Here is a 17,447-nt window from a genome sequence, read left to right as displayed (position 1 = left end):
GATTCGTGTATGCACAGATTCTGTTTTCCCTTTGGGGGAGAGTGAGGGGCTGGGAAGAACAGACTAAGAGTACAGTTGTTTCAAAGAAACAGGCACTGCAGGAAACGAGGGGCGGGGTGCGTGGACCAAGTCCTAACCGGTGCAGAGATTCATATTTTGGTTCTACAGGAATCTAAGAACAAGAACGGATTTGTATTCTTGGAGAAGCACATACTAAAGAAGAAAATCCAGAGAAACCAAACGACTATGTACAATATCATATAGCATGTGTCCATGGCGGCGGGCTGGGTGGGGAGCTTCAGGTGGGGAGTTTTGGTTCTATTCGGAGAGAACACTTGTAGAGACTTTCTTCGTCCATTACAAAAGATTGGTCCAGTAAATATTGGGTTACCTGAGAAAAGGAAAAGAGAAAAAGGAATGGCAGGGCGATGGGACCTCCATAATACTACGTGGACGTCGGGTGTCTCCTGGGAATCAGGCACTAGGGTGGAGGCAGGGAGGGGCGTCAGGCTTGCACATGAGGCAAAGATGCATTAAGCAGTGTTGTGTCTTTGCATTATTTTTCTTAGTATTATTTTTCGCCTTTTTTGTCTTCATAGTAATATAAAATCACATATAGTCAAAATTACTCTTGACCACCGTTTCTTTGGTTGAACATTAGGTGAAATATTTTAGGCTCATATTAAAAAATCATCTCTATCTATATATCTAAAATGTCAATTGTAGCATCTAGGTAGTGGATGTACGGGTGTTCACAATTCTTTCAATGTTTCTGTATGTTGGAAAAACGTACTTAAACACCAGGTTTATGTAATGCCGAGAGAGATTCACCCAAGAGAAGACAGTGGAAACCGAGGCCGCGTAAGGAAAGAGCCTCCCTTATTTTTCATCTCACGAGGCCCACTCCAGGGCAAAATCTCAGAGTGGAAAGTCAGGAAAAGTCACCATGTGGACTCGATTACTCTCCTTCCTCCTCTCCCCCCACTTCACACTGCTCCCAGGTGTTTTGCTGGATTCCTGTGTGTTAAATGTACGATGAGAGATCAGAGCCCACATCTCATAGGCAAACCCCACCCGCCCTTCGAAAAGAATCTTTCCAAGGCTCATTGACTTGTCACGTTGTTTGGAGCCGAAGCTTCATGTTTTTCCACAGAAACTCAGAGCAGAAAGAAGAAAACACATTATATTTCTTAGCACGTAATTGGGAATCTTCTGATAGCTGCTTGAGAAAAATCAAGTCTTTGTCGCGAGCATCTTTGCTAATGGACCCTCTGCTACTGTGAGGGACAGAACCGGCTTCCTAGGATGCTGATCATCAGTCACAGATGAAGTGATTATTGTGTCTGATTGATTAATGGCTCTCACCCAGCACCTCTAGGAAGACAACCTCAGATACCACCGTCTAGATTAACCCATATCCACTGATAAAGACGTGGCGATTTTACAGCCATGTGAAATAGACCAGACTTTTATAAATAGCTAGTAGCTTCCTGTGAACAGCCCTTTCTAGAGCCCAAAATCTCAACCCTCCCAAACACTCTGGGAATCAGCAGACTGGTTAGTTAGTTTCCTCCGTCATGAGCATTTGTTTCCCTAAAAATTTTGCTTTAGCAGGAGACTGGCAGCAAATACCACCACTGCAAAGCTGTTAAGGAAAAGAGTCTGAAGGGCAGTAACATTTATTTGTATTGCATATGGAGCTCGAGGGCTAGTTTAAGAAGGGACCGAGGCCTAATACAGTGCCTGGCACAGAATACATGCTCAGTAAATACTTGAGCGAATGAATGAACAAGGAAAAAGTGGCACAATTGGTTAACCCACTGATTTTTCTTCTCTTTGTGGCTATCAGCTATTAGACAGATAGTGAGTTCACAGAACATGGCAGGAAACAGGGCAAGTCTATCACAAAGCAAAGTAGAAGGGAAAAATACCAAGAGCTTGATTTTCTGGTATGCTCAGGAGTGTGTCTGGAGCTGGATATTTTTTGTGAACTGCAAACTAGGAGGTTAAGAAGCTGGATGGGAAGCAAATACATCTCTGGGCAGCGTAAAAAAGTCATAGGATTCGGAGCCAGAGTCTGGATTAGCAAATCCCAGTTATTTTAACTGTAAAATGGGGCTAACGGCACAGGGTTTGAGTAGTGAAATGAGACTAACATGCCAACCTCTCTCCATACAGCCCCACCATCTTTTAAAAAATGCATATTAATCCAGTCCTGTAAGCTCCTTTCAGGGCTTCCCACTCTCCTTAGGACACGGCTCCCAGAGCCTTCTAGAAGCCCACAGTCCCACCTGGTTCAGGCTTGTCTGAGGCTACTCATAGCAGCCATCTGCGGCCTCTGTGCTTCTCAGTTGGGCCCTGTCCCCCAACCCCAATACAGGCCCCTGGATTCACACTCTCACAGCACTCTCTGATTACCGAATGTACAAGGTGTTTTTTCCCCACCTTGCCTATAGCAGCAAAAGACTGAAACAACCAAATGTCCATCAGTATAGAGGATCGAATAAATACATGAATTTCTCTGCAGCCGTAAGGAAGAAGGAGAATGCCTCTGCCTCAACAGCAAATATCTCCAAGATATGTTATTAAGGGAAAAAAGAATGATGCTGAAGCAATGTATAGTATGCTATAGTATACATTATAGTAAAAAAAAGTTGGGGTGTGTTTGCACACACACAGAAAAAATGGGTGATACAGCTGGCTTTGGGAGAGGAACTTGGAGGCTGGGGGACTTTTTGCTGTGTGCCCTTTCTAGCTGTGAATTTTGAAACTGGTGAGCATTTTGAAAAGATCTGATAAACACTGCCTCTCCTGCCTCAGGGGAGGTCAGACATGATTATAAACCATCCCACTGCAGGTAAAAATCAGACAGGAGCTGCAAGATTAGCACAGGCGCAGTCCAAAGGAGGGGGAACTCAGGGAGGGTCAGGGGACAGGGGACAGGGAGGGTTTCCGAAAAGAGAGGGCCCAGGGAACTCAGGGGCAGAAAGTGGTTGGGTGTGGAGCGGAAAAGGCAGGAAGGAAGGCAGTGCAGCCAGAGCACTTGTGAAAAAGCGGAAGTGACTGAAAATGCTGCCAGCTTACCTTTGCTTGGTGCTCTATTTTGTAGGCAGTTTGTTGAAACTGGCGAATCTCTCGGATGATATGGGATATCTGCAGGAAGGAAGGAGGGGTTTAGAAGACAGCTTTCTCTTAGTACCCCCTCCCCCGACCCCTCCCCCCCTCATGCCACAGAACAGAAGGGGCATCAACAGCCATGTCTGCAGTCAGTCTCTTAATTCACCTCCTAGGAGACCCCACTGAGGCAGCATGAGTTTCTTTAAGTTATAACATAGAGTATAAGTTATAACATAGAGTATTTGTCCTTCTCTGACTTATTTCACTAAGCATAATACCCTCTAGGTCCATCCACATTGTTGCAGATGGCAGAATTTCATGCAATTTATTTATTTATTGAACTATAGTTGATGTACAATATTATATAAGTTACAGGTGCACAATGTAGTGATTCACAATTTTTGAAGGTTAAACTCCACTTATAGCTATTATAAAATATTGGCTATATTCCCCGTGTTGTACAACATAACCTTGTAGCTTATTTTACACATAATATTGGGTTGGCAAAAAAGTTCATTCGGTTTCAAGTAAAGACACATTTTTCATTTTTACCAAGAACTTTATTGAACAATGTATTCAGTAACCGAACGAACTTTTTGGCCAAACCAATAGTTTGTACCTCCTAGAATTTCCTTCTTTTTTATGGCTGAATAACATTCCTCTTTCTCCGTGTGTGTGTGTGTGTGTGTGTGTGTGTGTATGTGTTTGTATATACCACATCTTCTTTATCCAGTCACATAATCTATAAAAATACTGAATTACTATGTCATATACCTGAAACTATCACAATATTGTAAATGAACTATACTTCAATAAAAAAGATGCATATTCTGAAAGGTAAAAGGTATATTTAGTAGGATCACATGATAGATGATGAAGAAAGAATTGTTTTAAAGACTCAGAGATAATACAGTAAAAGAAAATTACCAATCATATTCTCTGAGTGATGAAAATAAATGAGTGATTTTTGTTGCTAAAAAAAAAAAGAATCTATAGGTTAATTATACTATGTGATTGAGAGAAAAACATATCATTTGATCAGTGGTGCTGGCTTATCCAACATCCTAAAACAGCCCCCATCAATTCCAGCAATAGCTAAAGGCCTCTGCCACTTTCTACGTGCCCACCATGTGCAAGACCACACAAAGGGGCTCCCCCATCCTGTTCCCAGGTCGGTGCTGCCAACTTGCCTTTGACAGAGAAACCTTACCTATTAAACAAAATCTCAGGAGGAACCCCATGACACAGAACCGATACAAATAGAGGCTCTCTAGTTGGAGTGAGAAGACGAGAAGTTTGGCTGGAAAGCAGGCACCCTGCTGGAAGGATCCTCATCTCCCCTCCCAGGGCCTAGACTCCTCTGGGGAAATTGGAAACCTACTTGCTTAGGAGGTGCTGCAGAAATGATTTTGCTGCGGCCACATAACACAAGTGCTTATCTGAACAACAATGGATGGGGCGCGAATAAAGGGGCAGGCTTTGGAGTCAGACAGACTTGGGCCCCAGACCCGGCTCTGCCTTTTCCTTAGGGGTGACCTTGGGCTGGTGATTGATTACTCCAAGCCTCAGCCTGCTCACCTGTAAGGTGGAGAATAATAAGACCACCCACCCCTCAGACTGCGGGCATTGAAGGAGGAGATGCAGGTAGAGCTGGCTCAGGGCCTGCCAGATGCGAGCTGCTCGTTTGAGGAAGTGACTATTCTTACTGGAGAAGCTGGGTTCAGGCTCCGCAGGGCGTGTGCCGCGTCCAGTCAGCCAGGACTGTCGGGCACAGCTTGGGTGAGCCTGGGGCTTGGGTCTGGGTTTTGATGTTCCCCCCACCCCTTCCCCGCTCTGCTGTGGGGAACGCACCATTCTCATCTTGGAGAAGTTGACCAGGCCGTCCTCCGTGTAGTTGGGCGTCCCCTCTTCGATGAAGGCCAGGTCAGTGAGGTACATCCCCAGGTAAGGGACACAGGGTGGGTCACAACTTTGAAGCAAATGGCGTTAACAGAAGTTTTTCACTTAAAAACTCGAGCCTCTACCAAGAACAGAACACCCCGCATGCATCTCTCACTTTGCTGGAGGGAAAGGGATTTCTATTCGCCAAGAATAATAGTAGCTCTTGGTGCTCGGATTGCCAGCTGGGTGTGAGGGTCAGTCCTCCGGGGTGGTGGGGGTGACATGGTGCCTGCTGGGGCCTGGGGTGTCTCAATCAATCACCCCTCCCACCCCAAGCCAGAAGGCCTTCCTCTACCTCTCCGCTCTCCCTCCCGGATGGAGCCCTGGGGCTTGGCCGCCAGCCCCCTCCCAGCTCGCCTTTCCTTTCTGTCTCTCCACTGAAACTCTCCATCCCAATCCCGCCCTAGAATCACATCCTGGGGGGCTTCACAGCACCATGCCCATTCCTGCCAGTCACCACCAGCCACCCAACCCAGCCCCTTGTCTCTTTCTTTCCCCAAGACTTCTCTGCCTTTACTTCTTCCCCATTTGGATCTCTGCCCACCCAAGCACTGGGCTGCCAGCGCAGGAAACCCTTGCCCTCTGAGATCACCACCTTGGATTTGGCTTCTGGGTAGGGGGGTTGGGTGAGACGGCTCCCACGATCGGAGGCTCCTGGGGGATGGCTTTCATGGGGATGGCACTCAGCAGTATGGGCCGGACCTCTCTGATCTGTGGCTCTGAAGCAGGGGCTCATGTTACTGTTCCTGCACAACTTGTTCTGGTGCCTCTGGGTGGGGTGCTAGGTTAAGGGGGTGATTCTGTGATGGGTCCAGTGGTCACTCTACTCTGGCAGAGCTCCAGATAGTTCGCCCAGGGGACTCCTCACACAGTGCTCTGCAGCCTCCTCTCAGCTCAGCACACAGGTACAGGGACCCTCCTTTCTAGCCCATCTCACCTTTGTCTCCTGTGGCAGTCCTGCCACTCCAGAGGAAGGGGAGGCAGGGAGGATGGTAGAGCAAGAACAGAAACCTGGCCTCTGTCCCTTGCCTGCTTGCTGTGTGACCCTAGGTCAATTCTTTCCCTCTCTGGTCCTCAGGTTCCCCTCGTACCAGAGAACTGGTGTTAGCTAAGACAATTTTAGGTGATTTGAGAGTTGATTTTAGGTGATGCCCAGACACTGTTTAAATAAATTGATTCATATGATAAGAAACATTAGATTTTCACTCCCCCCTCCCCCCCCCCCCCACTGCTCAAGGAGAGAGCTCATTTGGTGACAGCATAGCTTTGACACTTTCTAACAAGTGCCATTTTCCTCTTTTTTTCTTTTTGAACAAATAGTAACAGGCCTCACTCAGGAAACACCAGGATCTGGCCAGAATTTCATAATATTATTTTGATTTCACTGTATTTATTTTTTTATGGTAACCTTGTGTATTTATGGCAAATACTCTGGTTTCCCATTTGCTGTCATGATATAGAGTTTTCCTTCTTATTTAAATGTATTTCTGGGAAATAGTGAGTTACTTTAAAGGAGACCATTAAGTAAATGCAAATATAGCTGACACATGGGTATGGCAAAGTCTTGAAGGAGGTGGATGCTTGGAGTTTGGGAAACAGTGAGCAGGAGAAATGTTTTTTGAACTGTCGGTCTTGACCCTGTCATGGGTGTTAAGACCAATTTGGTGAGTGTTGACCAGATTTTTTTAAAAATTAAAAAAAAGAGAATAGAGGATATCTGGGTTCATTGCATGGACTAAAATTGCTTTGTGAAATTTTTGTTCCTGTTATGCATATATGCATTTGTATATAGGGTCACACTGTCAAAGGTAATTTTTTTTTTTTTTTTTACTGTGAGATGTGAAAAAGAAAAAAAAGCAAGAATCCTACTGGTCACTGGCAGACCTCTCTGGGTCCTTCTGGCCAGTATAGTCCATGATTGCTACATGCCTGGCTTTGCATTTCCTTTCCGTCAAACTCCAAGTCTGGAGCACAGGCTGGTGGATCTGACGGAGAAAGAGTTCAAAGGTCTGAGCAGCTGCTCTGGAGCTGGAGGGCCGAGGCAGTGTGCTGACCGGCAGGTTCTGGGGGGCGCTGCACTCCCCCTGCCCTTGATGGGAACCAGGTAGCCTGCAGAGCTCGAAGGACCTCTTATCTCAGATAGAGGCAGAAGGGGAGGCCGGGTGCTGCTCGCTGCCTGTGAATGACTGAAGGACGCAGGGTGTTTCTGGATGCCTCACAGGGCCTCTGACCACCCAGACCAGTGAAAAAAGTCTGGGAGTCCTCTGGTCACTGAGGTGGATCTCCCTGAGGTATTTACTGGGGTTTCTGATCCAGTTGTGGAAAGGTGATGGATGGGCAATTTAGTCACTGCGAGTAGCACTGCCAGCCCCAGCACCAAACTCTGTTCCTGTTTGCTACCTTCACGGTGAGGTGTCCAGGGAACACCACCCTTAATTCAGTCATGTACACACACACACGCACACCCAACCAACCAAAATCCAGAGCCACGTAGGTAAATACATGGGGCTGTCGGAGTGGCCCGTGTAGGGGGCGGTGGGGACAGGTGTGGGGTACACAGGGCTGGTGGAGGGCCCACAAAGGGCACCACTGCGTGGAGACAGACCATGCTGAGCATCTGAGCGAGCAGGGGAGCATGGTAGGGGCTTCGTGTAGGCAAAACACCCAACCTATGGCTAGCTCTGAACTTTCCATGTGGTCATCTGGCCCCTGTCAGGAGGGATCCAGCCTTGCCCTGGATCAGGGCGGGGCCAACAAGGCTGAAATGAGGGGGGGCTTCCTCTTTCGGCAGAGCCCTGCCATGCCTACGTCTGACGTTTCAGGGAGCAGAAAGAAAAGTGCCCCATCCCCCATCCTAAAAGCTGTGCTCCTGGTGTTCTGGGCAGCGCCTAGACGTGGTGACACCTGGCATCTGGATCTTGTCTGTGGTTGTTTGGGGCCCCCGCACTTGATGTTTCTACCAAGAAATTCCTGCTGATGTCAAGGGGGATGAAAGAAATTAACTGTCACCGGCAACTGAAAGCGAGATGCAGCTGCCCCAGGGGCACTCCACCAGACCCCAGGAAACGGGCGGTGACAGCACGGGTCAGCCCTCTCCTCCACCCCGCCCCAGCCGTGGGATGGGCTGCTCTCCCTTACAGGTCTCAGTTCTGACATGGGGTGCAGGGAAATCAGGTACGCAGGTTATGGGAAAAAAAAAATTTTTTTTTTTTTTTTTTTTTTTTTTGGCAATGTGTTGGCAGTGTGGGTGGGGCTCGGGGTTCAGTCTTGCTTTCTGCCTCCTGGATGCTCCCTGCTCTGTTGTCTCATTAGCAAGAGACTGGGCTTTGCTCTGTGGCCACAGACAGAAAATAAAGATGGAAACGGGTATTTGGTCTTGTCGGAGCCCCTGAGACTCTGGAACTCCAGGACTCTGGATCCATCATATCCACGTAGATAGATGGATGTCCCCCCCTTTGGAGGTGGTTGCGGGGTGACCTGCTGGTCCGCTAGCAGACTCGCCCCTCCAGAGCTGTTCCCATCCTCCACTGACGGGAACAGAGGGGAAGGGCTTTCATGGCAGCAGCTAACAGTGAGAGCCTGGTCCCTGCGTTCCTTCCGTGGGCATCCTATTCAAGCTAAAGACAAAGGTGCAGGTGAGCCCATCAGAGTAGATGGACGGGCAAAACTGGAACTGGCCCCCAAAGAGCTGGTGACCACATTTTTCTGCCGAACGTAGTTAGCCCTCAGCCAAATGTTGTTGGCTGGAGCTGTGGGAAGGTTCTGGTCTCTGGGCGGCTGAGAGGAGGGGACAGTCTCATGGGTTGGACCAGGGTGTGGTTTGGGGAATGAGAAGGGGAGATAACGTCCATCTGGGAGCGCCCGGGCAGGGGACTGAAGCATTGTAGGTGGGCCAGGGGATATTTAAGAGAGTGGCCGGGGACGGGAGGGAGGATTTGGGGGTAAAGGGAAAAGGTCACGTGCTAGCCCAGGTGCTGGCACAAGGCTGAATGATATAATGACAGGCGAAAAAGGATGCCCAGGACATCAGAATGGGTCTGAGGACCTACACGGTGGGGTCCGTCATGGGCTCCTTGTCTGGGTGGGTCACCAGCTGTGCCCACCACCTCACTCTACTGCCTCCGGCCCGTCCCCTGCCTGGTGAGACGACCCCCAAACCCTAACACAACACCGCTCTAAGTATAAACCTTAGTGCCTCCGAAGAAAGAGTGCAGAAACGTTTGTCCCAATCTGTCCTTCCCCTGCCTGGCTTGGCCTATATCTCCATAAGGCAGGAACCTGGTTTGCATAAAGGTCTTAGCGCCCAGATGCCTGAAGGCCACCTCCGCCCCGTGGGGCAGGGAGCAGAGGTGTCTGGGAGAGGCACTTACATAGGCCCACGGGTAACCTGAAAGAGGGAAGACAGTCAGGATGGGGACTCGGACAGAATGGGGGACCACGGACGCAGCGGAGGCAGCGGCGGCGGTGGGCGAGGAAGCCATGTGAAGGAGGCTGATGGGGCAGCACGCTGCGGGCGGATGGACAGGTTGGTGAATGCACGGGGGGGCAGCTCCCCACAAGCACCGTCCACGGGGGCTCCGCGGAGCCCAGGCGGAGGAGAGACGGCCGGACAGCACAGATGGGTGGAACATCTGTCTGAGGACACAAATAAAGTGGAGATGGTCAAGGCAATGGCACACGGAGCCGGCACAAGGGACAGACCAGGTACGGCAGGAAGAAAACGAGAAAGGCAGACGAGGCTGGCAGGGCGGGTGTGTGGTGTGTCAGAGCCACCAGCGAGGCTGGAGGTGCTGGGTGGTCGCGGACTTCAGTGGCCTTGTACTGGCAGTGATCACGTGATCCCTCGTGGAAGGGAGGAAAGGCATTCCTGGGCTCTATAAGGAGCCGGGACCCTAGGGGTCTCCCAGGGTCTCTCCAAAGTCCAGCGAGTAGCCAGCCCAACGGGGCACACGTTCAAGTGCCCGAGGGGAACACAGGGGCAGAGACTAGTGGAGGAACCCCAAGTGCGCATCTAGCCAGAGTGAGCAAATCCCCATTTCACGTGCGTACGTGGCCACAGCGTGTACCAACGGGCCGAGTCACCGCTGCCCTGGGAGAGCTGGCCTGGACCCTCATGGGAGGTAACCTCGGGCAAACCACAGAGCACTGGCCTGGGAGGCCAGCCTGGGCCGAGGCCCGGCTCTGTCACCACGGCCCCAAATCCTTGGGCCAGCCACTAGCTCCTCAGCGTCCTTGTCTGGAGAAACACCATGGGAGAATCTGTCTCACAACAGTGGTTCTCAACGGGGGCGATTCTGCCTCCCTGAGGATATCTGGCCATGTCTGGAGACCTTCTCGGTTGTCATAACTGGGGGGGGCGGGGCGGACACTGGCGTTTCATGGGTAGAGGCCAGGGATGTTGCTAAACATCCTTCTATGCACAGGACAGTCCCCACGACAAAAACTGTCCTGGTCTAGGGACCTCCCTGGTGGTCCAGTGGTTAAGACTCTGCACTTTCACTGCAGGGGGCACAGGCCTGATCCCTGGTCGGGGAACTAAGATCCCACAGGCCACGTGGTGTGGCAAAAAAAAAAAAAAAATCCTGCTCTAAAGGACAGGAGGGCCGAGGCTGAGAAGGCCCACCTCACAGGCAGTGTTAATGGGGCTGCACACACCATGGCCAGGCAGGGCACAAACTTTGCAAACTGTAAGGTGTAAATTACTGGTAAAACCGTATTTCTTTGATTCCAAGATGCCATTGTGTGTAAAATGCACTCTTGTCTTGATGACTAATTATCCAGTACAAAAAGGAAACACAATCATACAAAATAAACACACTGACTGTGAGATGTATCCTGATGTCAGAAATGGTAAAATGTAAAATAAAATGTGCATTTTGGAATCAAGGAATCCGGCACCACTATTATCATCATCACAGCTACTGCACGTCTCAAGACTATTCCTGTGCCTCTCCTGGGAAATGCCCTGACACCTTGGAATTTCTCTGGTAGATGATGGAGGACAAAGCTGACCTGCCCTGGGGGTCTGGGATGTGTAGGGGTCGGTCTTGTGGGTAGACAGATGGACAGACAGACAGACAGACCTCCTGCTCCAGCCAGTGGTGGCACGTGAATGCCTCTGCAGTGTGGTTCTACAACTTAAAAAATAATGGTGACAAAATGACACACACTTACTTTTTCAGAGCTTCTCTCAGATTCTTAAATCTGCCCTCTGACGACACAAGCTTTTGGAGCTTATCAATCAAAGCTTTTGTCTAGAAGGAATTAGAAGTATTTACTAGCACATAGCACACATCAAGGCCCGTGACTCTGGCCCACACTCCAGGGCTTCGCTTTGCCTCCTCAAGATAGGGCACGGGGATTTGGGGACTTCCTGGGTCTGGGGACTTGACCCTGAACTCCTGAGGAGGCAGACATGGATCTTTGTTTTGCTTGCCCGTGTTCATACATCTTTCAGAAACATGGGAATAGGGTCAGGAGGGTCCAAGTGTCAGGGTCCTGAGACCTGGGTGGTTGGGAAGGACTTGGCCAGGGTAACTCCAAGGAGCTGGGCCCAGTACAGGGTATGGCCGATGTTTCATCATCATGATCTTTCTCGTGACTGTACCCAAAGGATGTGACCATCTTCTCATACCTTCACTTTGATATATCAGGAGCACCACCCAAATTTAAGAATCAAGAAAAAAAGATGGCAGATGAACTGATCATCAAAGGAGAAAAGACTTTGATGGAGAAGAGGAAACCCTGCAGCAAAGGGTCCCATCTGCCAAATGGCCAGGCCAGGCCCTGCCCACATATCAGGCCGGAGCAACTTGGGTGTCTGGAGTTTGTCTTAAGGGACCAGGGGTGTGCCACAGAGCGTGTCCTGGGTCCTTCTTCTCCTGCATGACCTGGGGAAACCCCTTCACCTCTGAGGTCCTCAGCACCCTCATTCATAAAACGGTGAGATGACTAGTGACCGCCTTTGCAGCTCTAATCCTCAGAATCCAGAACGTAGTTGAGAAACAGGACCGGAGACCAGCCGTGCATCTTATTACTAGAGGGGCTAGTCAGCCTGGAGGGGACACTGGCCACAGAGGCCAACTACACCCCTGATCTTTGGGTCTAATTTTTATCTGAGAAACCTGCCTGCAGAAAATAACAAGCTAAATCTTCCTTCTGATGGAAGAAGAGGTCATTGTGTACTCTTCAAGGAGAAAGGATGGCAGAGCACACCGATCTGCTAGGTCCGTCCTATCAATCCGAAGTCTTGTCGCCTAGTTTGGACCGACCCTGCTCAAAGCAAAAATTTATTCTGGATCTGGTGAAAGAGCCGCAGGCCAGGATGGAACAAGCCCCACCAAGCCAAGGGCAGATGATTCTGCTTTCACCTGAGATGACCCTTCTCAGATGCCCGGGCCAACCTCCAACCCCAGGCTCTCAGCTGCCCTCCTGCACTTAATCTCTTTCCAGAGCTGTGCTCTTGCATCCTCTTCTTTCCCCTCCACCTCCAGAGACATAAGATGCTGCAGCTTGAGGCCAGATGTGGGGTCTGAGTGTCCAGAGCCCTCAGCGGGCTCTATCGCCCACCCTCAGCATGCCCGTGGGCAAGTTACCACTCCACTCACTTTGCTAGGTTTTGACTTTTGTATCTGGAAAATGGGAGGGTAGGTCCAGGTGTTCCTGGACAAGGGCAATACTTGTTCAGACAGTCCAGAATTGTGGGTGACGTAGAAGCTACACAGCCACATAGCTCGAGGTGAAGTATCACCACGCTTAGAGACCATGACAATGTACACAGGATATTCTGGTGGGTGGGGTTTTTGCATACACTTGGGGCCAATTTGTGGCTCTGAGCTGGGCACACTTTGATTTCTTCCACACCTGTGTGCTTACTTGAGGTGTGTGTCTGCTCCTCTTCGGGTTGTTCCTCTCGGTCCAGGAAGGAGATTTGTATCCTGGGAGGCCACTGGATTTTCCCAGCTGCTGCTCAGAAAGTGTGTTCTGACTTGAAGCAGCTCAAGCATCTTCTGGCCATGCCAGGAGCTTCCATCCTTTGAGGCTCACTGGGATAGCAGGCCCCCCAAGGGGCCTTGGGCATCTCTGCTGGAGTATGGACACCAGTGGGCCAAAATATGGGGGCACTTGGAATGTGTCTCTGAAACCAGAGACCAAGCAAGGAGCCTGCCTTGGAAATAGTGTCAGGAAGAAAGATGATCATATATGGCATCTTAAATACCATCCTTTCCTGTTCACCAAACAAGACTTCTGGATGGCCAAGGCTGCTCCTTCCAAAGAAGCCAAAAACTATTGTTAGTCAAAGAGAGGCTTATGTCTCTACTGAAATCCAACCATTCCAGGGAGAGGAAACACACATAACTGCATTAGTCATCTGCATCATCCTCTGGAGATGCATAATCTGATCCTTTCCTGAGGGGAAGTTTTATTTTCAAAGAGGATGGGAAGAGAGGTTGGAAGAAGAAAGGGGAGGGACCGGACATCCCAAACTAATTCTGACTCCCTGACTCTTGCCAAGGCTAGACTGGACTTCGACACAGGCTTTTCTGCTTTGGGCCGGCACATTTAAGGGAATGATAAAAAAAAAAACTAGCTGCTGAGGCTACATTTCAGGTTGGTCTAAGAAATGTGGCCATCTTGGCCTATGGGATACCTGCAGAGGGACAGCGAACTGTTCCTGGTTGGTGTTGACCAGGCCACGGCCATGGCTACCCAGAAGCTCTTGGAGCCGGGCGCTATGCAGACAGACAACTATAGCACAAACTGAAGGGCTGGGAGAAGCCAGTGGGGTCCAGTCTGCCATAGAAGGTGCAGGCCTAGATGTGCTTTCAGAGGCATCTTTGATTTTTGGACCAGGCTGGCTGGCCCTAGGTCTTGAATGACATCCTGGAAGGCAGGCCAGGTCACACACCTTGACCTCTAATTGCCCTCCATTTGCACTCTCCTAAGAGAAGGGAAGACTTCAGGATGGTCAAGGCAGTTCCCTCCCAACTCTATGACAAGGGTAATGCTGGGGAATGAAGCCAAGAAATTCCCACACCCCCAGAAATGGGGTAGGAAGATGGAGCCTGGTCTGCGGGCTTCTAGAAAAGATGACATCATTCTGAAGGAATAGGGCAGGAGAAGAAAGATGCTGACCTGAAATGGGTCCCTCAGACTCTGCCCATAGCCATGTCTGAACCTCGACAGGCCGATCAGCCTAGATGACTTAGAGGTTCTGTAGCAGCCTTGCTCAACCCCTGCCTTCAGGAGTTCATGACACTGTGTGCCACATGTGGCCAGATGTGCCTGCTCACCTGAGCTCCCGCACTTCCAGCCTCTGTTCTTTCTAGAAGCCCGCTCACAAGAGAGACATCTTCTGGTTTTCGTCCTGACCCTGGCATCTCTGTGTGCTAAGCAAGAGGCCCAGCCTCATTGGATGGAAGGGGTCCTTTGCAGTCCTGCTGTAATCTGGAGCTGCAGTGATTGGCTGGCAGCAGAAGGGCAGCAGAGATGTCCCAGGGTTGTTCTGAGATTGGCTGCTTATCTAAGTAGGAGGGATTTATGGACCTGCTGCCTGCCTGGGGAGTAGAATCATGCCCTGCCATTGGCATGAGGAGAGTAGTGAGGAGCAGGGGAGAAACAGAACTATGAGGGGGGTAAGTCCAGAATGGTCCAGATGGGACAGGCCCCTTGGAGACCCTGGGCCCCACACAGCCCACCTGGCTGTAGGACCAGAGACACGATAACCAAGTTACTGGTGCCTTTGGAGGTTTACCCTGTCCCTTGGTGGTGACTGTCCAGCTTTCTGCCAACATGCAGGCTGGGGCTGGGACATCCAGTGCACCCAGAAAGGAGGTGGCCTAAGTGTCCCGTTGTGCCCTCCTTTCAGGAGAGCTGCCTCCTCATGACCCCAGGGCAAGGAGCTTTATTCCTGAGGAAGATTCCACCTTATGGTTTTTCAGAATCAGGTTCTGAGTGAATAAAGATCAAGCCCATATTTAAGATCACATACTATCTAATGGGTAACAGGGACAAGTTAACTCTCTGGGGGCCAGAAGGGCTGGTGAAATCAACATCTGAGGAAAGGACTTGCAGGATCATCTGGCCACCATCTCGGTAACCTGCAGATCTGGACTGAGATCCCCAAGAAGTCACCACTCTTTTGTCCCGACTCAAGGAAAAGAGTGTTGGGACCAATAATCACTGTCCTATATCCCACTCTGGTGTATTGATTATTAAAGTGGGAAGTAAAGTCCCACAAGGTCCTAGTGCCACATCCGTTGGCCTGACATCTGGTCCCAGGTGAAATAGGAGAAGAGGTTCTCTGTTTTACCTGGGAGTACTGGCCCTCACCCTGTCCTTCATCCACCTATGGATGGTGGCCCTCTGGTCTCTCCACCCCAGCCCCAGCCCAGACCATCAGGCCAAGCTGGCTTCCTGCCCACACCTGCTTAGAGACTTTGAGCCACGTCTTTTTCAGCCGGAAGATTGCGCTCCGGTTCATGGATGAGGTGATCTCCAGAACAGCATTGTAGTTGTGTAAGCATCGGCATATGTCAGCCACGGCCACCCACTTCTCGATGGCGCTCACCCTCGCATTGATGTCCTCATTGCGGATGATTTCTGAAGCAATCAAGTTACTGATCTTTAAGCCCATGCAATAAGATAAGAAAAAAGTAAAAGGAGTAAGTATTGTAAAGATGATAAATCACCATTATTTGCAGATTAAATGATTGTCTGTTTGAAAATTCCTGGAAGAATGAATTGGAAAACTGCCAGAACAACCAACAGAGCTCATTAGGGTAGCTGGTTAAAGACTCATATACAAAAATAATTTTTAAAAATATATTAGCAATACCAATTAGAAAATACAATGAAAAAGATACCATCTTCAAAATACCAGTGGGAATCTGTAAATTACCTGGGACCTATAATGAGAACTATGTAGGATGCTACATGAAACATAAATAAAAATACCTTTTATTACCAAAGGTAATAAAAGAATTGATTAATGAAGAAAAAGATTAGATTCCAAAATGGAAATGTAAATATGTCTTTTTTCAAAACTAATATACAAGTTTAATGCAATCCAATAAAACATGCAATGGGAGTTACCTTGAAAACTTGACAAAGTAATTCTGAAGTTTATCCGGAAGAACAGAGAGTTAGAAGAGTCAAGCTCTGAGGGAAACTCCCACCATACCACTAAAGCTTGGATAGGACACACACTTTGGGGCATCCCTGGTCTCACATATCCAAGGACTACTCTACCCCTGTACAGCAAACAATCACATACAAACAAACAAACTAAATGTGGACTGGACCTGGAGCAGCCAGGGGGTAGGAAGCTGGGGCCAAAACATCAGGGAGCTACAACCGCAAGGAACTGGGGCAGCAGGAAATACTGGACCTCCCTGTACATTTCTTTGCAATTTCCTGTGAATCAATAATTATTTAAAAATAAAAAGTACAAAAAACACAACTTGTTATTAAAAAAATAAAGGTGATTAAAGGACAGTTACCGATGAATATAAATTGTAGGGCTTTACCACCCAGAAATATTCTTCTTTAGAAAAATTTCTAAAGGATGTATATAAAGAAGAATGAATTATAAAACTATTTAAGAAGGGAAAACTACTGAAGAGAATCAGGGAGGAATGGTAGTACAAAATAGCACACATATTATAAGCCTTAATTAAATTGAAGTAGTATTTTTTTCCATAAAGAAAACACTGAATTCAAAACAGTTTTACATATGTTAATAACTTTTTTAAAGGAATAGAGTAGTCAAATCTTCCAGAGAAGGGAGAAAAAAGGAATACCTGCCAATTTATTCTATGAAGCCAGTACAATCTTTTTTTTTTTTTTTTGCCAGTACAATCTTGATACCAAAACCAGATACAGAAAATACAAGAAGGAAAAATTACACATCCTTTTGTTTAATATAACATGAATATTTTAGATTTGTCCATGGAACACAAGGATGGTTGAATATTAGAGAAAAATCTGTAACTGTCATTCATCACATCAACAGATTTAAAGGAGAAAAACCATACGACCATCTCAATAGATGCAGAAAAAATTTTGATAAAATGCAGTATTCATTTATAGTAAAAACCATTATTAGCAAACAAGGAATAAGAAAAAGAATTTCTTTAACTTGATAAAGAAACAAACATTATCTTAAGCAGAGAAATATTAGAAGCATTCTCTTTAAAACCAAGAACAAGATTCACTATCACCATTTCTGTTGAACACTGTCATAAAGGGCCAGGTCTAGAGGCACCCAGCGTGCAAGTGCATGCACCCTAGGGTGAACAGTCCCTTAAATTTTGCCCCCTGAGCACCTCGTTCAATTTACCCTAGTTCTAGCCCTGATACTGGAGATCCTAGCCAGTACCAATCAATAA

General features: G+C 48.4%; 1 protein-coding gene across 1 annotated transcript in view; it reads right to left on the bottom strand.

The window, feature by feature from the left end:
* Positions 1–298: 298 nt before the first annotated feature.
* RASGRF1 (Ras protein specific guanine nucleotide releasing factor 1) overlaps positions 299–17,447 on the bottom strand; it is a 106,943-nt gene continuing 89,794 nt past the window's right edge. The window contains exons 23-27 of the mRNA XM_068538117.1: positions 15,485–15,682; positions 11,233–11,312; positions 4,969–5,086; positions 3,085–3,153; positions 299–391 (exon numbers count right to left, since the gene is read on the bottom strand). Coding sequence (XP_068394218.1) covers positions 299–391; positions 3,085–3,153; positions 4,969–5,086; positions 11,233–11,312; positions 15,485–15,682 — 558 coding nt within the window. The remainder of the gene's footprint in view (positions 392–3,084; positions 3,154–4,968; positions 5,087–11,232; positions 11,313–15,484; positions 15,683–17,447) is intronic.

Source organism: Eschrichtius robustus, chromosome 1 (genome assembly GCF_028021215.1).
Source record: "Eschrichtius robustus isolate mEscRob2 chromosome 1, mEscRob2.pri, whole genome shotgun sequence".
Lineage (NCBI taxonomy): Eukaryota > Metazoa > Chordata > Mammalia > Artiodactyla > Eschrichtiidae > Eschrichtius > Eschrichtius robustus.
The sequence above is the reverse complement of the archived record's forward strand: the minus strand, read 5'-3'. Positions and strand labels throughout refer to the sequence as shown.